The 27163-nt window shown below is 46.3% G+C and overlaps 1 protein-coding gene across 2 annotated transcripts in view; it reads left to right on the top strand.

Moving 5' to 3' along the window:
• LOC119403983 (insulin) overlaps positions 1–27163 on the top strand; it is a 244082-nt gene that overhangs the window by 137068 nt on the left and 79851 nt on the right. The window contains exons 2-3 of one of the 2 annotated variants that reach the window (XM_049419314.1): positions 17830–18014; positions 21883–22049. The exons of the other annotated variant lie outside the window; for it this stretch is intronic. Coding sequence (XP_049275271.1) covers positions 17831–18014; positions 21883–22049 — 351 coding nt within the window. The 5' untranslated portion in view covers position 17830. Of the gene's footprint in view, positions 1–17829; positions 18015–21882; positions 22050–27163 lie in introns of those variants that run through there. 2 annotated transcript variants of the gene reach the window in all.

Genomic DNA, 27163 nt, shown 5'->3' with positions numbered 1-27163 from the left:
ATTCGCCCAGAGATGTGCTCAACAAAGGGTTTGGTTTTATGCCCGCTTTAGATATGACGCCACCCAAGAAAACAATTTCAGTCACCCCGATCTTGCATTTATCAGCATTAAACGTCAAACCTGCCTGTCTGGACAACAGCAAAGCATGACGGAGGCGCGTCATGCTCATCTTTCGTAGCTCCATAGATTAAGACGTCGTCAACATACACGTGCACTCCCTCAGCTCGGTCGAAGATCGCCTTCTGGAAAACTTCTGGCGCGGCCACTATACCGAACGGAAGCCTTAAAAAGTGGTATCACCCGAACGGTGTGCTGAACGTGCAGATATCTGACGTTGCATTGTCTAAAGGGAATTGGTGAAAGCCGGAGTTTGCATCAATGCGAGAGAAATATTGGGCCCCCGCTAACTCAGCTTCAATATCTTCCAGCCTTGGCATTTGATAATATTCCCGCTTTAGACAATCATTGATATTCCAAGCATCCATGCACAAACGCAGCTTTCCGTTTTTATTTTTTTTTTACGATTACTAGCGGGCTCACCCAGTCCGTTCGCGCGCTGACCTTCTGTATAATGCCGCCTTTTTCCATCCGGTCGAGCTCATCTCGTAGTGGTCGTCGTAGTGCCAGTAGTACTCGCCGCGCTGACATTACTACTGGTGCTGAATCCTTGCGCAAAACCATGTGGTACTGTCGATGCAAGCAGCCAGTTTCCTGAAATAAATCCGGGAATTCCTTCATAATGTCAGAGGTGCCCTCTTCGTTGACCATGTCTACGCTGCACGACACCAAACCCAGAGTTTCACTTGCGGTTAATCCAAGAATAGCGGTGCTGCTCTTTTTCACAACGAAAAAGGGGATGCTACAGGACCGATGATTCATCTCAACTTGCAGCGTTGCTACGCCGACGTGCTTGATAACACCTCCGCTATATGACCGCAGGACAGCACAACTTGGGTCAAGCTTCAGGTCCTCCTTGCACCTTCGGTAGACGGAGTAAGGCAGCAGATTGGCCTGGGAACCTGTGTCAACCTTAAGCACCACCATTTCACACGCAACCTGTGCTTTAACTGTCCAATCTTCTTGCGGTTGACATTACAAATTTTCACATCCAAAACACTGAAGTCATCGCTGTCTTCACATCGTCTACTTGTCGTTTCGTGCAGCACACAGCGAAGTGATCTCTTCCTTTACACACGAAGCGAGTCTTTCCGAAGGCACTTCGCACGCGCATGGGAACGAATACATTTCGCACAAACGTGCTGTTGCGATTCTTTGACTACGGCTATCTGGTTGTCTGCATGGGACCACAGAATTTTAGGTGCGAAGCACCTTAAGGTCGAGGCATGTCCCGTGTACGGCGAGGCGGCGTGTCTCAGTTTTGCATGGAGTCCGCTAGGGGCGCTGCTGTGCACAAGGGCGTATCATAATTGCGACAGAACAATGTAAAACACCTAGCAGCACAAACCCTTTACACTAGTCGGCAATTTCAACGTAGAAATTATAGACTTTAGGACCTAGCTTTGTCGTCAACGCTCACTGTCCGCTGTCATGGTGGCTAGAAAACCGTTGCTATAGTCGAAACATGTGTGCGTATGTGAATAAAAAAAGGGTTTACAATAGACGAACAACGATCGTAATTTTGACAAAACAATGTAAAACACCTAAAAGCACAAACCATTCATACTTGTCGGCGACTTCAACGTACCCATTATGAACCTTAGAAGCGAGCTTTGTCATCGACTATATATGTCACTTTAAATACGCAAGAACGACGCTGCGGTGCAAATGCGTATGAAAGCGCGTTCCAGACCACACATTCTCTTTCTGCCATAGATGAAAACGAACGTAAGGCGCGGCATGCGGTGGCTCAACGGGAACGCCGACGACAAGCTACTACTCCGGAGGCGAGGGCGAAGGAAACGGCGGCAAAACGACAAAAAGGACAAACGGGAGATTCACAGTGACCGAACGATCCCCAGAGCTTCTCCCACTCATTATCGTTCACTTCGTGGATATGCGTGGATTGTTTTATTTCATGTTTTAGCGGAAAGAAACACGAGGATGGAAAAGAAGAGACGAGGACATAGCCCTATGTTCTCGGGTCTTCTTTTTCGTCCTTGTGTTTCCTTATGCGGTACCAACCAACCCGCCAGACGATTTAATAGAGTTTATTGTGCAATAACGCGGCCACAAACGATAACGCAGGAATCTGGCATGCCACGTGTTTAAATACCGACCTCCCTTACCGCTGATCAGATATCCAACGACCGAGCTGGTTACCGCTTTCGCTACACTTTGAGTGTTGCTTCTTTTACTGGGCACAAGTTCGCTCAATAAGGCTTTTCTTCTTTACCGGCTGCGTTTTGCTTTGTTCACCGTCACAGCCACTTGAAAATATCACAATGGCCTTGCGTCGTTTCCCTTTCAAGATTTCTATCGACAGCGTTTTTTTTTTTGGGGGGGGGGAAATATTTGCCTTAAGGGAAGGTGAAGCAGTATTAAAATTTAGTGAAACCTTGTAGTTAACAAGGACCGACATTATTGTCGACGATGTAATTTTTTTCGCGGTTGTTGCAGCATAACCTTTAATATACGCGAATGAAAAGTTTGTCTCGCTCGGCCCGTGCGAACGCTCGGAAAATGAGGGCGGGGAAACGCACAAACCGGAACTGCGCTATCTTCGGTACCTTTGGCGGAGCCGCACTGCAAACCGATGAAAGTTTCCCGTCGCTCACTGATCCGAACTAGCTGGGAGAGCGCTGTTTACCCAAGGTTCAAGTAAGTATAGAGACGTTGAAAGATCTGCAGCTGGTTTACTGTATGCGTCATAACGACAGACAGCCAGCGCAGTGTGAACAAGCGCCTCTCGCATCTTCAAAAGCGGAGGTCACGCTTTAACAGTGTTGCTGTTGCAGATGACGCGGCACACCGAAGATGATGTCAGCATGTTCGCTCAGCAATTCAAGGAGCTCTGCTGCTGCAGCCGCTGTTTCTTTTATTCTTTTTTTTTCAAAACACGCTATCTGCGATCACTTTTGCGATTTCTCAGATTGGTTTTCGAAGTCAGCCGGCATCAAACAGTGATTACCCATTCCACGTTTATTCCAATGTCCCTCTTGTCAAAACTTAATCCAGCTTCTCTTCGTAACACTTGCGCAAATATCAGCGAAAGCTTTTTTTTATCAATTATATGGACACTCTCGGCTGGTTTCTGCCGTCGGCGTCACCGTCATGTCCCGTTATATATATACATATATATAGGTGTGTGTGTGTGTGTAACGCAGCGGTGGCTACATAGTTGAGCGTCCGCTTCCAATGCGGGAAGTACCGAGTTCGATTCCGAGTGCCGACCGGGAACCCACCGTTCTTTCCTAATGGGTAGAGGAGTACACCGACCTGGCGCTCGGTTGTTAATGGGTACTCGTCTCGAAAGCTGGCCCCATAAGGTTCTGTAAAGGCCCCTGGGCGCACCTAAACCCACCACAGTCTTGGTGAAATAGTCGAGCATCCGCCGCTGCCGTGGGAGGCAGAGAATTGCTGCCGCCGTGTACCTACCGGTAAAATAGGCACCAGGCGCCAGGCGCACTCCCGGCCTGGTGCTCGGCAGAACGAAATTCATACTCGCTTGGGAGGGCATCCACCCTGGGGAAATTGGGGGCATGGGACCACATCCTCTTTATATATATATATATATATATATATATATATATATATATATAGATATATATATATATATATAGATATATATATATATTATATATATATATATATATACACATACATATATATATATATATATATATATATATATACATACATACATACATATATATATATATATATATATATATATATATATATATATATATATATATATATATATATGAGTGTGTGTGTGTGTGTGTGTGTGTGTGTAAAATGCACAAAGGAAAATAATTCAGGAGAATACTTTCCGACGAGCGGATTCGAATGGGCGACCCCTCGCTCCGCACCGAGCGGCGTTACACGGTTACGCCACGGAACGCACGTTCCACAGCATACTAACGGCGAGCTATTTATATACACCACTTACCACGGGTGGTATGCAGACCAAGGGGGCATTTCAGCATGTTATTTGCATTTCCAGCGAGACGGCGCGAAGGGCGTGCGCGCTTTAAAGGTCGTCCCGCTTGCTCCGCTGTACTCTGCCCTATACAGGGCGTAGCCGCCCGCCCGCGTTCTTATCTCTGATGGGGGTGGTTTGTTCGTCTTGTGCTTTCACCGGAAAGCTTGCGCAGAGTGCACGAACGCCACTTCACTCGCTGCAGCGGCCGCGTTTGCGAAAGGAGCGCGTTGCTCAAACACAAAGTAACAACTGGGACAGTTGTTAGTGCGCGCTCGTCCTGTGTAAACCTGTGCGTTCGTTTCGTTCGTCCTTCTTTGTGTTTGAGCAGCGCGCTTTACGTTTTGAGCTGTGACTGTTGTTAGTTCACGCTCGTCCTTTGTGTGCCCTTTTTGTTCGTATTTTGTGCTTGTGCAGCGCGCTGAAAGTTTCCAGCTGATTGCCGTTCTTAGCGTGACATTCCAATTTGTTGGTGTCGCATTCATTGCTTCAGCCTTGTGGCGAGGCTGTGACTTTTTTTTATACCATTTCGCACGTAAGCGTGCTCCGCGGGTGTATTTTGACGTTTTACATGTCCTTGAAGTCAAATGGATCGTTTCAATGCTTGAATAGTCATGGATTGGGGGTATCGTCAGTGCATTAAATGTCAACCGTGGAACATTATGCCGTCATCATAGCTTTTCCTTTGACTCAAAGATGTAGGTTTGTCTCTCAGAGCTGTCTGGGCCTTTAATGAGAAAAATAGCTTCGACTATCACAAAAAACTAACGTGGGTCTTAACTGTGTCACGGTGAAAGGCGTTGCTTAGTTGAGCAACGCATGATGTAACCGTTCACTCTAAGCATATTGGGGCACTCGATAACCACGACAAAAGAATGACTTGCATAAAGGAAATATATTCAGCAAAAAACGGACGAACACATGAAACAGTGAAGGAGACCGGAAAGCGGCTAGACTATCAACTCTTCACCAAAGCGAAGCTCAAATATATACACTCACGCGGTCACATGGTCATTTCACAATCGCCTTCACATCAACAGAAATTAAAAAATGCATAACACAATACTGACGTGTGTGCCATCTTCGCATTCTTATTTGCTTATTGAGATTATAAAAACGATTGCAGGAAATCTTGTTCCATTCTGCGCAACGCCACAGAGCTATCGCTGCAACACGCTTCGCTCTTATTTGCAATGTGAAATGCCTCAATTATTTCACGTGCCATTTTGTCATTACTTTTGCCCAAAATCGTAATTTCATTTGGCACTGGCTTACATTTGCACTGTTTACAATGAAGGGCCAGATTTGATCCTATTTTATTCTTTGAGGACTTAAAATGTTCCGAGGCTCTAATATTTACACATCGACCCGCCTGGCCATCCCAATAACCACCCGAAATGTCAGTGGTATTTCGTATACGACGCGGACAAAACAACTCACGATGGTCTGCCTATGCTTCGTGTCACACTGTGGCTTCTTCTTTCGCCTAATGCGTGCGCATAAAGCACTCAGCTTCTTTGGTAAAAAACGTCAGGCCTGCGCTGAAACCGCAGCACAGTCACAGCGAAAGCTGGAAGAGCGGCGTTTCTAGAGCCCGTTAAGCTCTCTTGGGGCTACAATACAAGTACACTAGAAAGGTACCCACTACGCCACAAATCAAAATTTTTGTGAAGTTGGGAAGCACCCACTAAGCCATTATTCGTCATTCTATGGAGAAGCGAGGCACCAGCTACACGTCTGTAAGGCATTATGTGCACTTTGTTGACGTGACGACTGATGACGATGAAGAATTATGGCTCAGCCCTTTGTAATGGGTTGGAATCTTTAAACGGCCCACCAGTTATGTAATTTGCATTGGGTGACGCCCGGTCGCTATTTCCCTCTCCCGTCATGCTGTATACGTTAAGAGAGACGGGGGGGGGGGGGCGAAGAACTTTATTGAGACCCCGAGGTAATGGATCATGCGCTTATGGGCTTCCTTGGCAACCAATACAAGTGCACTTGCGAGGAACCCACTACGCTATAAATCATTGTAATCTTACTGAGACCCCGAGGAGAGAGAGAGAAGAAATAGTAGAGAAGGAAAGGCAGGGAGGTTAACCAGTATAGGACAACCGGTTTGCTACCCTACACATGGGGAAGTGGATCATGCGCTTATGGGCTTCCTTGGCAACCAATACAAGTGCACTTGCGAGGAACCCACTACGCTATAAATAATTGTAATTTTTTAGAAGTAGGGCAGCAGGCACTGTGCCATTTTTCGTCATTCTACAGAGAGCGTTGGTACCTGCTAAACGCATGTAAGGGATTATGCGCACTTTGTTGATTCTGCGCCCGATGACGATGAAGAATTATGGCAGAGCCCTTTTGTAATGGGTTGGAAGCATTCAACAACCTACTCGTTGCGCAATTCGCAATTGTTTGACGCCTGGTTACAGAATTCGCGTTGTACGACGCTTGGTGCTTATTTTAATCTTCTACCACGCTATATTGCATATGCTAATGTGGTTCCTTCCCGACATGAAGCCTGTATAGGACCTTTTTGTAAAGCAGTTTCAAGCACCGGCATGGCTCAGAGGTTGAATTCTGGGCTCCCACGCAGAGGGCCCAGGTTCGAACCTCGTTCCATCCTGCAATTTTTTTCTTATTTAGTTTTTTTTCTTATTTCGAGTGATACTGGTTACGGACACCGGCGGCGGCGGCGGCGGACAACTACGGCGCCGAAAACGGGCGGAGAAATGATCTCATAACAGCTTTCGCTGTAAAACATGCTAACTACCTTCCACTAAACAGCTATTACTTACACCCATAATGGCAAACAGAGGACGGTTATTACTGAGCTGCAGTAAAGTAGAGAGGTGGGCGAGTTGGAAATGATGCATTCTGAAAACTTTTCAGCGCGAACAGGATGGAGCACAAAGAAGAGGACACAAGACGACTGAACTAGGATACAAACTAAAATGCGTGAAGGCTTTCGAAACCCCGGACGAATATGATATCTAAGGCACCGTGGTGTGTCCAGTCTTCCTTATCCTTGTCGTCTTTTTGCGCTGTCGTTCAAGATGTTCAAGAATACAAAAGGCATCTGTTCTTGCCGCAGGCAATAAATTGCCGTCGCACAGGTGCGCTTGACATCCAGCTTGTTTTATAGGGCAGTGGGCATTGGAGCAGCACTATCGGCATGGCTTGTAATCCCTGCTTTTGTCCTGCGCAGGCTGCAATCGTACTCCTGCTGGCACTATCAACGGACACCCTCAACGACTTGGAATGCGTACCTGCGCATCTACCTGACGCAAGCCGTGCCTGCATCGCTGTCGACGAATATTTTCCTGCTGTGGTGTCTTCAGAAAGGCTCGTCTTCCATCAAACAGCCGCATCGACCAGTGCATCAACCACCAAGGCATACTTAAGCGTCTTTCCTGTGAACTTCACGTTCAGTGGGCATTGGAGCAGCACTACCGGCATGGCTCGTAATCCCTGCTTTTGTCCTGCGCAGGCTGCAATCGTACTCCTGCTGGCACTATCAACGGACACCCTCAACGACTTGGAACGCGTACCTGCGCATCTACCTCACGCAAGCCGTGCCTGCATCGCTGTCGACGAATATTTTCCGGCTGTGGTGTCTTCAGAAAGGCTCGTCTTCCATCAAACAGCCGCATCGACCAGTGCATCAACCACCAAGGCATACTTAAGCGTCTTTCCTACGAACTTCACCTTCAGTGGGCATTGGAGCAGCACTATCGGCATGGCTCATAATCCCTGCTTTTGTCCTGCGCAGGTGTGTACTATAATTTCGTTATACACTAGAAAAATGGTAAAAAACAGGTCACTGACCAATGTCAAAAAACAACAAAATGACGTTTCGGGATCCGTACGGATCCCTTGTTCACAATGGAATGACGGCAGAGCAGCAGGTTCTTAAGTAGCGTTGAGCGCATGACGCAAAGTACGGGAGTACACGTGGTTTAGTGTGCCAGATGATCTATTGATTGTGTTACTCGTGGTCTGAATTATTAGTGATTCGAGATTGAGCCTCGTCGTCCAATTCTTCTCCGTGGCCATGATGCGCGCGTTGTCCCAGCTTATCTCGTGGCCCGTCTTCTCGGAATGCTCTGCGAGTGCATTTGTCACTTCAGTTCATCCGGTCAGTTCATCCGTCAGTTCATCCTGTAGCACACAAACGCTCAGTGGTGCGTTCTTTAGTTCAACGAGCCATTCGCACCTGTTCCGATGCAAGAAGCCCGCAGGAGGAGCTCCAGACCATTGAAAATGACCTCATCAGGAATGGATATCCTAAACATTTTATTAAGAAAGCAACTAAGTTCATCATGCATAACCAGCAGCAAAACAGTCAAGCCATTGATAATACAGCGTCAACACGCCAGCGCGCAGCGATTCCGTACATTCAAGGTGTAAGCGAAGCCCTAGCTCGCGTGTTTAGAAAGCGTGGTGTCCAGATCGCGCATGTGCCAGCAAGCAAGCTTAAGGGTGACTTGCTAAATGTGAAGGATCCGCTCCCTCGGCAACGTTTTCCTGGTGTGGTCTACAAGATCCCATGCGCCGACTGCGAATCGGTGTACATTGGCGAAAGCGGCAATTTCTACAAGCGTTTGAAGCAGCACAAGAACGACGTCGCCAAGGGCCACACAGTGACAAATGCACTCGCAGAGCATTCCGAGAAGACGGGCCACGAGATAAGCTGGGACAACGCGCGCATAATGGCCACGGAGAAGAATTGGACGACGAGGCTCAATCTCGAATCACTAATAATTCAGACCACGAGTAACACAATCAATAGATCATCTGGCACACTAAACCACGTGTACTCCCGTACTTTGCGTCATGCGCTCAACGCTACTTAAGAACCTGCTGCTCTGCCGTCATTCCATTGTGAACAAGGGATCCGTACGGATCCCGAAACGTCATTTTGTTGTTTTTTGACATTGGTCAGTGACCTGTTTTTTACCATGCCTTTACCTGACCAGACGGCATTCCGTCGAACTCTCGACTACACTAGAAAAAGCGACAACCGCTTCTCAGTGCTGTTCCCGTGCCCACGGGTGATATGTGAAATTACTTGTGATTGTTTGAATTCGACGCTTGTCTTGTTACTGCTGTGTTCAGCGGTGTTGAGACGAACCCTGGACCTAATACTCGAGCAGATTCCCTTTTTGATATCGACACGTTACCAGATGAACCTTCAGAACAAATGAAGATAATGTTTCGCTTCATTAAGGACGTGCACACCCGCTCACTCCAGTCTTCGAAAAGTTTAGCCGAGCAATCCGCTGATATGAAAGCTATTAAGAATAACCAAAAAAGTATGGGAACAAAATTCGCAGCACTCAGCAAACGAATAGACAATGTGGAAGAAAAATGTGAGGCTTTTCAAGCACAGGATGTAGACGTCGCTAGTATAAAAAGCACCATTCGGGCCCTAGAAAGTCAGAATGCTACACTGCAGTCTCGCGCCAACGATCTTGAAGATAGATCACGGCGTAATAGTCTAATCATCCGAAACATTTCAGATACTAAAGAAACATGGGAACAAACTCAGAACAAAGTTACATCTGCCCTGAAAACCGTGCTTCCATCGTTTTCATCCGATTCAATTGAACGTGCTCATCGCTTAGGCGCTTTATCACCGAGAAAATGCCGACCCATAATCGTCAAATTTGTCAACTTTAAGTTCAAAGAAAATGTTCTTTCACAACGAAATCGCCTTAAGACAGATGGCATCGTGCTTAGTGAAGATTATTCACCCGCAACCCGCCTCGCTCGCAGAAATCGAGTTTGGTAAAGATATCAGCCTAGTGCACCTCCACTTAAACTTAGACATGACAAACTGATCATCAACAACAAATGCTACCTCTTCGATGCAGTTAATAAACGGGTGACAGAAAAACAGCCACAGGGCCAGCGCACAAGAACCGTGGTTTCTGCAGGTACTTCGACTTAGCGATGCGAGAGGGGTAGTGGGCTGTCTTCACGACGCTCAGTATCCGTCTTCTTTACTAATACAAGGAGTGTGTTGAACAAGTATTTTTTCCTTGTCTTCCGCCGTTGACACCTGTTCACCACATATCATCGCTTTAACCGAAACATGGCTTTCGAAGGACATTAATGATTCTGAAATCTTCGACAACGCCCATCGTTTTACGATTTATAGGCAAGATAGGGCTGGGCGTCGGGAGGCGGTGTTTTACTAGAAATTTCTAATGTCATCCCTTCTTCACATATTTCTGTTGCTACTGACCTCGAAATTATCTGGGCATCAATGAATATTAACCACCAGAAGTCAATTATAGGTGTGTGCTACCAATCTCCCTCTACCTCACCCACATTCATTTGCGAACTGCATGATATTGTAGACAATGTTATGTCACGGTTTCCATCATCTCCCCTATATATACTTGCTAGGTGATTTCAACCTTCCTAACGTTAAATGGGACACTCAACCTCCTTCATTACAGCCTTTTTCATCTCAGGCCAAGGAATGTTTAGATTTATGTTCCATTTTTTTCGCTTTCACAATTAATGCAGCCTACTAGGGACACTACTAGTGTCTCAAATACACTTGACCTAATACTTACTACTGAACCCAAGCTAACCTCCAACTTCACACTTCTTCCGCCCCTTAGTGATCAAACTGCTATACATTTCATCATTACTTCAAATCTTCCTAAAAATACTTCGAAAAAGAAGACCATACTCGACTACAGGAAAGCTAATTTTGAGACTATAAGTAACGAGTTGTGCCCGTTTCTAGACACATTCCTGAATAACTTTGATGATCGTTCTGTCCAAACTAACTGGGACATGTTTGCTGACAAAGCTAATGAACTATTGTACAAATATATTCCTAGCCGTACCATTACTTCTAATCCACGAGCTCCCTGGTATAGAGCTCATATTAAGCGTCTTTCTAATCGTAAAAAGCGCATGTACCGTGCACCTAAATTGTCCCAAAATGCTTCTCGTTGGACTGCGTACAAAACTGCTGCTAAACAATATATGCAAGTTTTAAAACATGCAAAACATTCTTTTCTTGCTGTCACTCTTCCATCTATTTTACAAACTAGCGTTAAAAAATTTTGGAAAGTAATTAAACCAACACTAATGGACAGCCCATCCCTAAGATGGTGCTGCAACTCATCTTAACCAAATATTTGTTAGAAATTTTTCGTCTACTGCAAATAAACTTCCCGGCTTACGTAGCTATGATTACGATGTAATGTTCCCAGTCATAATTGATACACATGGCGTTGCTAAACTTATTGATAAACTCGACTGCAATTCTTCACCGGGCTTCGACTCAATTAACACTGAGTTTCTGAAAAGCACTTCTGTATATAGTTCTATTATACTACCCAAAATTTTTCAGCAGTCCCTCGACACAGGTGCTTTACCTTATCAGTGGAAGGTTGAGAAGGTGGTTCCACTCCACAAATCAGGTAACAAAAACTTAGCAACCAACTATCGCCCCATTTCTCTTACCAGCACGTGCTGCAAACTACTAGAACACATCGTATTCAAAAGCATCGTCGATTTGCTTGAAGATAACACCTTCTTCTCACCTTCACAACACGGATTTAGGAAATCATACTCATGTGAGACTCAACTCGTATCTTTCACAGATCATTTGCATCGAATTCTTGATCGTTCATCATACGCTGACCGCATTTTTTTTACATTTTGCAAAAGCATTTGATAAAGTATGTCATAAACTTCTCATCCACAAATTACGGAACTTAAACCTTGACGCTAATCTATTAAAATGGGTTGAATGTTTTCTTACTAATCGCTCACAATACGTTACCGCTAACGGCTACGATTCATCAATGTGCTCTGTTGTCTCAGGAGTGCCCCAAGGATCAGTCCTCGGTCCTCTGTTGTTTTTAATATATATTAATGACGTATACCCCCGCAAGTAACTTCTAATATCCATCTCTTCTCTGATGATTGCGTTATTTTCACAGAAATTACTTCTGACGACGATTGTAATCGCCTACAACCTGATCTAAATATAATATCTAACTGGTGCAGCTTGTGGCTAATGGAATTGAATATTAACAAATATAAGTTATGCATGTGTCTAGGTCACCTAACTACTCTCGGGTATACTACTTAAATAACCTCCCTTTAGATCAAGTAACCTCATATAAATACTTAGGAATTCATATCTCATCCAACCTTACTTGGGCAACACACATCAACTACATAATTAGCAATGCTAACCGCACCCTTGGCTACCTCAGGGGAAACTTTTTTGATGCTCCTGATTCTTTAAAACTACTACTCTATAAAACATTAATACGTCCAAAATTAGAATATGCCTCATGGCAAGGAGGAGCGCGAAATCCTTGAGGCTTATCATATAAACACGCACCGCGATGTTTGTGTAAGCAGTACGTCTATTTCATTACTGCAGAAGGAATGCGAGTTCCTGTCACTCTGGCGGTAGATTCTTGGCCGTTATGTAGGCCAATTTCTGCTTTTGCTTTTTCTTGTTTTGGGTTTTGACTTCATGGGTTTACGTGATTAGCGCATGCGCCGTGGTTCTTCTGGGAGGTGCTGTCAGCTAATAAAGCACAGTTGCTAGTCCAGTCCTTGTGTGTGTCACTTCTTCCCCTTGTCCGGCGTCTTTTTGACTGGTTTTTGCCTCAGTGCCTCATCAGTCTGGGACCCTCATAACACTAACCTAATTAACGCATTAGAACTATTTCAGAATAACGCAACTCGTTTTATTCTTTCTACTTATAACAGAACTGCCAGCGTAACAGCCATAAAAACTAGCTTATCATTTGCATCTCGTACAGCCCGACGTAAAATCTCCCGTTTATCATTGTTTCATAAAATATTTCTCCACACGACATTGCATGACATGTTCATTCATAATCCGCACTATGTATCGCGTCGCATCGATCATTCTTATAAGGTTCATGTTCCTTCTAGCAGCCCCAACACATTTTATCAATCATTCATTCCTCGCATGTCACTAGACTGGTACCACCTTCCCGAAAATATTGTATCTGTTAGCGATAACTCCTTGTTTCGTGTTGCATTAACCAGCATTGCTAACTAGACTGTCATTTATTTTTCCGTATGTATGTTTGTTTTTCTTGCGTTTGTTCATGTATTCATTGTATAACTCACCTTGATTTAATACTTTGTATTGGTTTATTTATTTTTTATTAAATGCGAAGCATTTCTTAGCGAACCTCTGGCACTTTTAGCGTTTCTATCTACGTATCTATCTATCTATCTATCTCGCCGCCTACGTCTGGGTGCTCTCATGATGGCCTCCATAACTTGGTGTAGACCAAAACTTGCATGAGAGGGTAAGATGATTTGACGAATATGAGTGCCGGGTCATGACATGAATAACGTTAAAATCTTGTCGCGTACATCGTCAAACCCTTTCCACTAGACACGTGTGGCACATACCCGTTTTCCATGGGGTTCGGTGTGCGGGTATGCGCCACAGGTGATTGACAGTTTATACATACCCAGGAACGGCGACAACAGACATTGATAACCTAAATGCTAGAGCGTTAAGGAAAACCAACATCGGCACCGCTGACTCAGCGAATGGAAAGAATGAAAATTAGGATCCCAGCAGGAATCGAACCCAAGCATTCTGCGTGGCAATCAGGTATTCTACCACTGAGCCACGCCAGGTCAATAAACTGGTTTGGAAAAAAATGGCCGCGTATCTGCGTGGTTCGCTGCAAATGTCGTCTAAAGACGATAGAAGAGGTGCTGCGTGAGATATGGACGCCATCTGGCAATACGACGGGAAACATGAGTGCTGTGTTGCGGGCTGGTAGTCCCGGCGGTGGTCACCGACCGGTGACCACCGGCGGTGACCAACCGGTCGCGTTGGTCACTGCCGGTCAGCCCCACCACGCTGTTTGGCGCGATGCGCCGAAGGAGAAGAAACGTCCGCACTCAACGAGTACTCTCCACAAACTCTCTTACTTCCACATCGCCTGGGTAAAACAGGAATGCCAGAGCGGCGCCCCCTGTAATTCGTACAATGCAATACTAAACCGAAACCGAAACACAACATGAGCTTGTGCAGAGGGCACAGAGGAAGACAAGTTTCAGCCCAGTCGCATTTTCAGCGCACCTTAAGAAACTAGGGTTGTAACATTGTAGGGCGAGTAGGCCCAGAAGGACCGTCTCGACGAAAACCTGCCTCCTCAGTCGTATTCGCCTGGAACGTTGGTGTGGCTTCGCGTTCCCTCCTCCGCTCCTGGCCTTTCCACAAAGCTACTGCCTAAGTACGAAGGCCCCTACCGCGTCCTACGGCAAGCATCCCCAGTTAACTATATGATTGAGCCTGTTCAATCATCTACGGACCGCCGTCGTCGCGGCCGCGAGACTGTTCACGTCGATCGACTGAAGCCGCATTATGACCCACCAGTTGTACCTGTTCCTTAGGTCGCCAGGATGGCTCCTTTTCCGCGGGGGAGTGATTTGTAACATGGTAGGGCGCAGACAAGAACGCCTGCGAAAGAAGAAGACGAAGACGGTTGTTGTTGGCGCTCGCGCTTGCTCGGCTTGGACCGCTTATCGCTTCAGCTGTCTGATCACGTAGCGCAAAATTTGACACAGGACAAGAGAGGGGGACGAAGACGAGCGCTTACTTCCAACAAGGTTTATTTCGAGGAGCGTACACATATGTACTCTCGAAATGCGAAAAACAAACAAATCATTCATAAAACTCACAATTGCCATGCGCGAAAATCTTACATTCTCAGGAAAGACAATTCTTTTTGACAAAGCCCGAGAGAGGGAGTGCTGATGCAGTTCAGCCCTAATCTACAAATCCTCTCTGCCTCGATAATTTCCCTTGTCGTTTTATTTCTGTTTTTTCCTACGATAATGGTGTCATGAAAAAGCGGTTTGCAGCCACACGTGCTGCAGTGCAGTGCCAGGAAACCATCGCGACCATTCTTGACATTACAAGCATGTTCCCGGAGCCGGTCATTAATACAGCGGCCAGTTTGTCCTATATACTTCTTGCCGCATGAAAGAGGTATCTGATAGATTGCATTCGCTGTGCATGTGACGAACGGGATTTTGTGCTTTTTTGAGCAAGCTCGTTTTGCATTTGAAACAAATGCAAAATGTATGTTTGCAATGCAAAATGCATGTTTCAAATGCAAAACGAGCTTGCTCAAAAAAGCACAAAATCCCGTTCGTCACATGCACAGCGAATGCAATCTATCAGATACCTCTTTCATGCGGCAAGAAGTATATAGGACAAACTGGCCGCTGTATTAATGACCGGCTCCGGGAACATGCTTGTAATGTCAAGAATGGTCGCGATGGTTTCCTGGCACTGCACTGCAGCACGTGTGGCTGCAAACCGCTTTTTCATGACACCATTATCGTAGGAAAAAACAGAAATAAAACGACAAGGGAAATTATCGAGGCAGAGAGGATTTGTAGATTAGGGCTGAACTGCATCAGCACTCCCTCTCTCGGGCTTTGTCAAAAAGAATTGTCTTTCCTGAGAATGTAAGATTTTCGCGCATGGCAATTGTGAGTTTTATGAATGATTTGTTTGTTTTTCGCATTTCGAGAGTATATATGTGTACGCTCCTCGAAATAAACCTTGTTGGAAGTAAGCGCTCGTCTTCGTCCCCCTCTCTTGTCCTGTGTCAAATTTTGCGCTACGTGATCAGTTATGCATTACCAACACGCCCAACTTCATACTCTTGTCAGCTTCAGCTGTGGCAATCTTTTAATAAACGCGTTACTGTCTCAACGTTAAACGCATACCATCAAGGTCTTTAAAGTTGCGTATCTATGTATTTTCTATTAAAGGAACACACCTCCTAATACTTACCTAATGATGTTACGCCTCAGATATGCGTAATATTTACTTTTTGATCCACAACGTTCACAAGTATGAACAGCCATACCAGTTCAAGATGGGTGGGCGGTAAGCAAGTGGTTCAACTTTGGCCGGTTGGCTGAATCGGGTTACGTGCCGACAAACAGAAAGACAGAAAGGCAGACCAAAATTTCTGCGTTTAAGTTCCCCAAGAAAGACTATCGTCTTTAAAACAGCCTACGCAGGCGTAATAGCGGTGCAACGTGAACTGTGTTTGTGGTGCTGGCTTTCTAATTTTACAAAAAAGCAATAAACACTACATGATACTCCTACTGTACTCCTAAGATACAGGTGTCATATGAGATTAAGGTATGTAGTTCCTGGGTTGGCTCCGCTTTTATAGCAGTCTGATAAACATTACGTTTGTATTCCTATGATTCAGCAAGCTATATTGAAGCATTGCGCGACCCTGGAGGAATACATTAACGAAAGTTACATATGATATCCACGTCACCGCACCGTAAAGTCACTTCGTCCACCAGAACGACGCAGTGTCCTCTTCATTTCTTACGAGGCTGGGCGATGGCATCATGCTGACCGAGGATGATGCCAGATTGATTGACAGCCGCTTTGTAGACTAGGCTACGTAGGCCACATACGCCCAGGTAATCTACGAATACGACAAACACCATCCACTGATGTTGGTCTACGTAGCACTATCCAGGCCTACCAGCCTCGACGGCCTATACCTCACCAACGCGAAGGGTGGGTTCAGGTTCCGACATGTCACCGGCTCTGTCGACAGATAATTTGTCGACGAAATGACCGAGGCATCCACGAATTCCAAGAGCTCTACTACACGACATCCTTCACTACACATGGACCCCTCGTCACCACGATGACGACGGGATCCTATAACAAGTCATGACCAGCTGCTGGTGCTCACTGATCACGGTGATGATATGCCCTTGTTCAAGAACTGTCAAGAACTTCTTGCACACATTCACACGAGCTCGTGAAACGTGCGTGCGTTCTCAGGACACGTATAAGCACTGCATATTATCTTACGGCTTTAGGTGTTGGCAATGCCCACGTTGCCAGTGGCAGCGTTACCCAACCGTAAACGACTGTTTATATAACACATGCGGCTCTTCAACATATATATGTGTGCGTATAAAATATATACAAATCTTTAGCGTCATTTGGTAACGTGTCGCTCAGTAAAAAAAGTTACGCCCCAGTCACTTACCCGTCGCATGCTTCGCATAACATCGACTCCAACGGTACGTGGGATCTGCCGATTTTTCTGTATTGCAGGTTTATGCTTTACTTATGATGTACAAACTCTTGATTGTAACCCACTCCCCTCTGTAATGCCTTGTTTATTCCTGAGGGTATAATGAATGATATGAAATGAAATAATGTGGATGACGTCACTAGAAAACGAACTAATGCGACCATATGAACCATGACGTTGGTATATGATCCAACGAGAACATACATGTGGACGTACTACACCTCATCCACATTGCTACAGGGGTCATAAGGCAGCGCACCCGCTCCTGCAGTACCACTTCCGGCCTGCGACATGCTATGGGGTTGATGAAGCACCACATTCCGTCCCGTAGGTGTTAAGAGACGTGCCCATTTGCTCAGCCAGTCCAAATGGTAGTGAGGTAGATAAAGAGAAGGTTAAATTTTTCTCTCTGACCTCCAGCCTTGGTGGATATGTGAAACCAGTGAACGCATTAGGTATCCGATAGACGGTCCGCTATAGCCTGATGCACAGCTGTTTGGTGCCGACGGGTAAGTGCCGCAGAGCCAGGCCCGCTCCAATGCGGGCCCTATTCACGCCGGCTTACGCTCGTGTCCCTCGCAGGATGACCAGGACGACGCGGCTGCTGCTGCTACTCGTGCTACCGCTGCTGGCCGATGCGTCAAGCGCGGCGCAGACGTCCTCGCAGCGTCGCTGCGGCCGAGTTTTGCGAGAGTTCATGGAATTTGTCTGCGACGGAGTCATCTACGATCCGTACGAGTCGGCAGCACCCAAGAGGGCGCTCTTCGGTACGCGCACCCAATGTTCGGTACATTAGAGTGGCCATAGAGTTACGCACATTTCACATATTTCGCAGTCCAAAGGTTCTTCTTTTTTCCGCACCGGGCACTCAGAGCTGCGCTGTCTGCACAAGTAGTACAATGAAAAGAAAAGTCCATTTAGCAGTACAGTTGTCATTGCTCGGTGGCGGCTTGTACAGAAGGTCTTAAGTAAGAATAACAGCACGAACACGAAGACTCGGAAGAAAACTGGCAGCACTCTGTCCCGTGTTCTTCCTGGTCATCATCTCTCGTGTTCGTCCTGTTATTCTTATGAAGTTATGCATCACCACCTGGCCTGCCAATAATCGTTACGGAAGGTCTTTTTTATACACTACAACTTGGAGACGTAGGGTTACCCTGAACCACGTATTACTTATGGGACGTATTACCATCAGGACTGGATTGACTATTTGTAAGTCACGACCATTCGTGGCGCTCCCATGCAAATACTTGCATGAAGATCTCACCTGCTCAGAGCTGCTAGTTCTAGAATATGAGGTGCCTTCTTGCAATAATTAGGTTCTTGCTGTGAGTATAAAGTTATGACCGGTGTTGTGCATATACGCAGAGTTTTCGGTCGCAAACGTAAGCAATGGAGAGGTCTGCACAAAAAGTAGTGGAGCCGAGGAGCTCGATTTGTTTCGGTGACTGACAAATCAAGGCAAGAGACAATGAAAAGCAATGAAAACATAATGCAAACCACTAGACTTCCGTCATTGAAATACTGCAACAGTAAACAGTAATAACCTGGATGTAATTTTCCCGTCAGCGTTCTTTGGTATTCGTGGCAACTGGACCTTAATCTCGGAGTATTAGCCAGCGCCAGCTATCGAGGCCATGGCGCAAGACGTCGAAAACCACGCAAAGCGTATGCGTCGCGCTGTGGTGAAACTGTTAGTCTGAATTCGCTTGTCTAAGCTCAACCACAAGAATCCAACTAACAATTAGGCCTAGTAAAGCATAGAGGAGATTATTTGCTGTTTTTTAAGTGTAGTGTAGCCATTATGACAGGAATTGAACGGAAATTGAAGTGGAAGAAAAAGCACTCTTTCAGTCGGTGTGATCCGAACCGACAAGCTTCGAATTACAAATCCGATGCTCTACCAATTGAGCTACGCTGGAAGGCGCTTCTCCGTCCATTTCGTTGGGTATTTCTGTGCGGGTAATCCCTGGCTAACACTGGCTAACACTGGCTAACAGTCCCATAGATTGCACACACAGAAAAGTCCAATGAAGTGGACGGGAAAGCGCCTTCTGTCCTCTATGCTTTACTTGGCTTAATTGCCTGTTGGACTTATTTGATTGCGTCAAACAAAATAAACGAAACCATCGCAAGGAACTCATCTTCTGGCGTTGTAGCCTAAGCTCGCGCTATTGATTTTTTACGCGTGAGAATACTGCTCAATATATTTTTCGCCTCTGTACGCTGATGCCCTGGCCTGTACCTTAATTAGAATATTTATTCATTCAGTCGTTGTTTGAAGTAAGCTTCATGCAGTGTTCATGCCGGCGCTGCTACACTCTCACACTAACGGCGCCAGCGGCATGTGCAAGGTTGTGGGTAAAAACCAATTTTGGAGGACGCAGAGCGTACGTTGAAAACGTATACACTCAGCTGGGTCGATTGCTCATCTGATAGAAGTGACTACACAACATACGGGGACAACGTTTTTCGGCTTCGTCAACGCAATAGGATCATTGCCCTTGTGAAGCTATTTACGAAGAACTTTCTGCGGCGATGAAGAGAGACCAATGTGGCACGCATTATGCAGTAATAGTGCGTAATGTATTTGCACATGCTTATTCATGCTAGTTTGTGCTCGCAAACAGCAAAGACGCATTACAGAAGAGGACAAGGAACAAAGGAGTACGATCGTCCTTGTCTGCGCATTGTTTTGCGTTACTGTATTCCGTTTCGAAGAGATAGACATATGAACTCGAATTCACATTCTAAGTGATACTTGGCATTGGCCAGCCAACCGCACTATTGATATGCCAAGCATGACGATCGCTTTATGTTTCTTTTACTGACAACGCTAAAGGAAGGTATTTATGTGAGTGCAGGGGGGGGGGGGGGATCGGAGATCTCTGTTCGTTCCGCGTTCGTTCTGGCGGTGTTACGTCACAAAAGTGGGTGGTCCGCAGTTCTCTTCCGCCGAGAGGAAGAGGACAGCCAATCGTCAAGCTGTGAGCGGCGAGCTTTCCGGAAGTAGACGCACATTGTTTGTCCTCGGCAAGGGGACCGTATATTTCAAAACGAAGTGTTTCTCGCCTTCTAATAAAAACAGTTGTTATACGAAAAGATATTGTTTTTCTTCTCAAGCTCAAACAGTTTCTGAAACAGCAATAGGTTTGAGTGCTGATATTTATTGGTGTTAGTTTTTCTAACGTGCTCGCTACGTGATGTCGCGCATGCGAAAAAAGAAAAACAGAAAAGTAGCGGTTGGCGCACTTTTTCAAGATGTCCCACCGGAATATCTGACTTGGCTCCCGGGTGTCGGATCGTCAAATGGAGCTTCTGCTGGCTTTTATGAAAGAGCACCCACAGATCGCTACGCCGTCGTGCCCACTGGGGCCATCGTTCACGAGTGAGGACCAAGACGACACGTGGCAGTAGCTGGAACTAAGTACCTGCGTGCAAGACCACAGCCCAGTGGCAGGCCCGTTCATTTCGTTCGCACTGTTCGTTTCGAGAAGCGAAAGCGACGCCGCACTCGCTCAGGTCTTCAAACGCATCTCGCACCTCCAACCGCAAGAGAAGCACACGTCGCAAGCGCCATTTTCTCAAAATCAGCTCTTGCGGCAGCCGCAACCACCGCATCATGCCGTGCGAAGCCGTTTTTTCGCTCGAGAGAACGCGTGCGAACGGTCTCGCACTCCGTTCGTTTGTAGCAGACATGCTCGTTATGGCGCGGTATCACGTCACCAAAAAATAAAAGATCAAGCACTAAGAAAAATGGCTACGCCCCTCAGAGACGTGGTTTTTTCTGGCTTCGGCCAATCGCGAGCGCCGCCAGAATGGGCGCAGAACGAACGGCGCAGAACCGAGATCTCCGATCACCCCCCTCGTTATGACGCGGAATGACGTCACCAAAAAAGAAAACCTCAAGCAAAAAAAAAAGAAATGGCGACACCCCCCGTCCTTGAGTGGCATCTCCCGCTTCAGCCAATCAACGCGCTTGTTCTTCCCCAGGAGAATGAACAAGCTGTACGAACAGATCTCCGATCGCCCCCCAGGTTCTGAAGCCGATTAACGAAGGTTTTCGCTCATAAATGTGCTTCGTAGTTGGACACCGGCTCCGCTAATAATGGTACGTCGAGCGACAAGGACTGGTTGCGATGTTGTTACGAGAAATTCTAGTATACGAAGCTTTCATGAGTACAAACCCTTATTTGCAACAACAGCATGAGACAAAATGCACAAGCTGAGTGTTAACTTCGACTGTTTCTGCTTTTATAATCTGGATTTTGTGCAACGTGAGACCGTCGTACCTCGAAGCTACGCTTATTCAGTATCGCTTAAAAGAAACAAACAGTGATGTCAAATCCTAGTAGAACACTTCACGTAAAGAAACACATGAGCCGAGTCTAGAAGTACACGTTGCTGGGCTAGTCGGTTCATGTCCAAGTACAAGCAACGAAGTGTGGCCCTTCCTTCGTTATTTCCTCGCGCAAGAAACAGCCATACTTCGTAGCTTGTACTTAGACATGAGCCGAGATCTGTTTCTGTAGCATTCCCTCTACTGGCACAGAAATCTGAATTCAGGTGCAAACTGCATCGTTGTGAAGTTCCTGTATTGTGCTCATGTGCGGCTGATTTCTAATTTTTTTTCAGGCCAGCGGTTCTTGATGCCCGGAGAGAAGAGCCCTGCGTTGGGATTTCTACGCCCTGAGATGGCCAACCAGCTGTTGGGGAAGCGAAACTCTCAGGGAGGCATTGTGTTCGAATGCTGCTACAAGGCTTGCAGCATCGCAGAAGCGCAGAGCTATTGCCCATCGTAGGCGGAATCGGCGTGAATCGCGAACTATACTCATCAAATGTTCTCGGGACAAACAAGAGACGCTGGCGTAAATGGCGCGAATGATAAAATGAAGTACCCTCACTTTGCGGTGGATTCACTGGTCGTCTTGGCTCATGACATTTCGCTCCCTTCTGCGCAGTAAAAAGCGAATGGTTCGTTCACGATGAAGGAATCGCGTGCACTTCAATTCAGTACGCTTCCACATGTGTCGCAAACCCGCCACAGTGGTCTAGTGGTTATAGCGCTCGACTGCTGGCCCGCAGGTCGCGGGATTGAATCACGGCCGCGGCGGCCGTATTTTGGGTGGTGGCAAATGCTTGAGGCCCGTGTGCTTAGATTGACGTGCACGTCAAAGAACTCCGTGTGGTCGAAATTTCCGAAGCCCTCCACTACGCCGTCTCTCACAATCATATCGTGATTTCAGGACGTTAAACCCCAGCAATTATTACATGTGTCGCAATGCATCAGGGTTAGTTGATCGAGAGCAACTATGTCAACCACTACGTTACCATAGCAGTACAGTGAAACCTCGGTGATACGATCACAGCTTATGCGAATTTCGGGGTGATACCAATTTTTCGTTGGTGCCGGCCAAGGCCCATAGGCCTGCAATGTAATGGAATACCGTTGTTGCGAACCGATTTTCACCCAGCGACGTTTGATGCCAACGTAAGCTGCCACCCAGGTGTGAAGAGGTGCTGTCAGCGCTGTCGCGGAAGACGCGCTAAGCACGTGCGAGCGCGGGAACGCAAGCGTGGGCATGTGCCGCACCTCGAAATCGTCAGAATCATGGTGTAAAAAAAAACCTTTTCTTATGGTCAGAATAAACCTTCAGAGACGCGTCACTGCCTTCGAGATTGTGTGCGCGAATCTTTGAGGCTCTTATGTGCCTCCGTCTGCCTTCGTGTTTAGATTACAGAGGACGTTTTTTTTTTTCTAACGCGTCGACGTGGGCTGTTGGCGTTGTACTGCGTTAACATGTGCTTGTCTCGTGCATCAGACATCCTATGAAAGGTGGATGAGGATCGAAAGAAGGCGAGGACGGTCTTGGCGAAGGAGTCAGGCCTCAGAACGTCAACATGCGCGACCGTTGAGGTGGCATTTGTGCGGGCACAGCCGTAAATCTCCCAAAAAACATCCCCAGCGCTTCCGCAAAACAAAATCATAACACAGGACCGTGGTTCTGTAATTTTGTGGCCTTGATCCATGGCGTCAAAGCTCTACTTTCGTTACTTTCGCTGCAGTATTCCGGTGTTATGCAGAAAGCTTACTAAAATTTGGAAGAGGCTACTGCTGTCGCGGGTCACAACGCACCTGATTCATTAAATAAATACGCGCGCATGGGCCGTATATTTACGAGTGCTGGTATGATTGCCGACATCTAAAAACTTAACTGACAATCATTCGGGGTTCTTCCTGACGTTGCTGTGGCCTTGAAAAACAATAAATGAAAATGTATGCCAGCTTTCTGTTCTCGCATGCTAATTTTGCATGCTTTCTGGTGATACGAATTTCGGATGGCACGAATAATTTCTTTGGTCCCGTGAGATTCGTATCACCGAAGTTTCACTGTAACCACAACGCTGCTCACTGTACGAATAGTATGGTTTTGCCGGAAGCTGCGAAAGTGTGTTACGGATGCTGCCTTTATCTTTTCGTTCTCTACCTTTTTCTAAATACAACTGCCAAGCCACTAATGCAGGCAAGTGGCAAAAGCACATCTGGAAACTATAATTCTTGAGCCCTGAAACTCCGTCTGTAAAAACAAAGAGAAGGAACCTCCCTGAAGATAAATTGAAAATCACGAAACTAAGGCGAATCTATAGCGAGAAAAACGACAAAGATTCCACTAGGAAAAACACTGCGACATAAAATTCGCATAATTCTGTTCATTTATTGAAAGAACTTATTTTTACGGAACCACACAGACTCATCGTCATCGTGAGCAACATGTCACAGCCTGGACGTGAAGTGGATGGGAAGGGCGCTGCCATATCTGATTGAAGCGCGTCACGGCACTGCTTATCGCCCGTGAATTTATTACAATGTCCTGGATAGAGCTGGTTTATTTGCTTAATGGTTACTCCGTGAGGAACGCATTCCTTTGTTCCGCATTACTGGCGCATTTGTTAGTGAACAGCGAGAGCAATGTCCCTAATTACGTAGGCCTTGTGTCCATTCACTGCCGCGCAACTGCATCTTCACGTTATGGGTCGTCTAATGAAGCTATACCGCAATTCAATGAGGTAGCAAACTGGGCGAGTTTGAATATACTCATGATGGCCAGCGCAAAACAGCCACAGGATTAGAAGAAAGTACGCGACACAAGCGCTGTGTATTTGTTGCGCTGGCCTTCATGGGTGTACCGCACTTATTCCTTGCGCTTGTTTGTAGTAGCAGATGGCTAAAAGCAACTATAGTCGCCGCGTACTGCGTCATCACCGAGTGCATGTTAATAGCCATCAAAATGTCATGAAGTGCTTTGAGAGTGAGCATTTACATGTAAATGGTTGCACAATTAGCCTTTTCATTCGACGTTTTTTTTTACAATTAGCCTGTTGACGGTTTTCATTAATCTACACAGTGCAGGTACGATGGAGCATGCCGATGCAACCCACCTGCGAGCTTCAAGCGATCTATCGGCCAATGATAGCTTTCTATAGAAATCACACGATGTCATCCGAAGCACACACTTAACATTTTTACACCCTTAAGGGTGTAAAAAGGGTGTTAATGACATTAACACCCTTTTTTCCATTGCACAACGCCCTTTTTTCTTTATATACACCCTAAGAGAAGGGTGTGCGCGGAAAAAGGGTGTTAATGTCTTTTATAAGGGTGTTAATGGAAGAAGTGAAGGGTACACATTGAAGCACTAAGCTGCATCCATGCATGCATATTGAAATCGCGTGCATTGCGGAATGCATCTCTTATTGTACTGCCTTTTCTAAGGTTACGATGTCAGTGACATTACGGAAACAAGGAAATGGTGGAGCCATTGGCACAATGTTAATTGTCGTGATATTTTATTTTCACATACGGTCCCTACGTGGGAGCGGCCCGCTGCGTGTTGAGACACGCCCTGCAGGACCTCAATAAAGTTTACCATACCATACCACAGACAAATGACGAAGTATCATTGCTTCACAAAATACTACAAGACTCGAGAAAATGTACAAGAAAATCAGCAAACACTTTTTTTTGCACAGGCTCGAGGTGTGCCCTACCGTTTCATATGTTCCGCTATACATATCAACCGCATGAACATTTATACGAGGGCACATATACAAATGTAGAAGCAATTTAGAACAAAAGTTGAATTCATTACAAAAACTTTCTGGGTATAAAGCTGTAGCCGGCATGAACACTTTTTACAAGTTTCGGTATGAACACTTTTAATTGTTCGCTTAGCTAATAAAACGGACGAAAAAAGAATTACTTTGAACAGACCAAGATATGGGCTAATATTGTACAATTGTACATGTGGAATGTATACAACATAGAGCACGCAATTCTGACATACATAAATATGCATACATTACACACTGATGCATAAAGTTTCACGACCCACTTGTTTACGCGCGTGCTGTGGAAAATGTATCCGTGATATCAATTTTTCGTCCACAAACATTAGAGTAAGCCGAGGCCTCATTGAGGTCCATTAAACAAGATGGGACACAATGACACTTGCCTTGTGGTACTAATTAGCCAGCTAATGTAAATATTACGGAAGCTAACACTTCGATACCTGAATTCGTACCACTCATCCATGCAAGGGAAACCTGCAGGGAAATCATTATCGGTTCTATATACGATGCCAAGAACTGGCCGCACAATTTCTCCACGTTATTTCCGCACAGAAGCACTTGGAAAAGGTAAGCAAAGACTCGGAAGGAAATAAATGTCACCTTAAGGGGACACACATGAGTAACAATAATGTTAGCACCTCGCTACCGAACGAGGAAAATGAGAACATAGGCGTGCTCAGATTTCTCCATCAGGGGGGGAGGCGCAAGTCTCACTGCACCCCCCCCCCCCCCCGCTTTGTCGAGTCCGAAAGGAACAAAACAAGATCAACCATGGATGAGCCATGGATGCAAAAATGAAAATGAATCGATGGCGTGCTTCTCCCGACGGCCACCGGGGGTAAAGGTAGGAGGTAAATTGTGCTTCGTATTCGCCAACGAAGGTCCTCGGTTGACATTATTGTCGAAAAGCATGCGCAGCCATAACCCTGCGCATTAAAGATGACGCGAGAGGTTCGACAGAGTAAATGTATGGGGCAGAATTGGCGCCCCCTTACGGATTACTTGAGAAAGCGGCCGCACCCCCCCCCCTCCCTGCGCTCACCTTTGCATAAGAGAGTTTCTAGGACACCACGAACTCCATTCATGTATACATGTCGCCTCACATGCTGCGACGATTTAGCGCAGCGCGTGCATGACCGCGCATGCTCGTAAAACTTACAGCATGACAATAAGTGCAAGTCATATGCTGTAAACCCAATGATGGCTGAATGCACGGCACGGCGCACGCACTGCCAACTCCCATCCCACTGCTCAAGGGTGAGAAAAGACGAAGACTACGGCGAGAACTACGCACGCTATGACATCGTATTTGAAGTGTAAGGTACACACACAGAGCGCCACTTTCAACAATGTTTACTTCGAAAACAGCACAGTTTATATGCCCATCACGCGCTGTCACAATCGTGTGCGTACTGTCCGTCGTCGTTACCGCGCCTTACACTTCAAATATGCTAAACCAACACGCCAAGTCTGCCATTCTTACAAACTATGCCATCGCCTCCGAGATAGCGCACCTTCCATCTCGGAAGCCAAGGCTGTGCGCTCTCTCCTTTTCTCCTGTGCTCCTGGCGATGGAAACAGTCGGCAGTCACGTGATAGCGCGTAGAATCACGTGGGGTGCTTTTAGCCTGGAAGCCAGGGGAAGCCGCGCTGGCCGCGCCGGCCGCGCTGTGCTTCGTTCTCGCTTGGCTGTGGTTGTGCCGTTGTGCGTCGTCGTGCGGTATAGTTTGGTTTTCGTTCGCGTACAGCGATGTGTTAACTTTTATGTTGCGCAGCTGTGATTGAT

The sequence above is a fragment of the Rhipicephalus sanguineus genome, chromosome 9 (assembly GCF_013339695.2).
Source record: "Rhipicephalus sanguineus isolate Rsan-2018 chromosome 9, BIME_Rsan_1.4, whole genome shotgun sequence".
NCBI lineage: Eukaryota > Metazoa > Arthropoda > Arachnida > Ixodida > Ixodidae > Rhipicephalus > Rhipicephalus sanguineus.
Note: the sequence above shows the minus strand (reverse complement) of the source record. Positions and strands in the feature narration are given on the sequence as shown.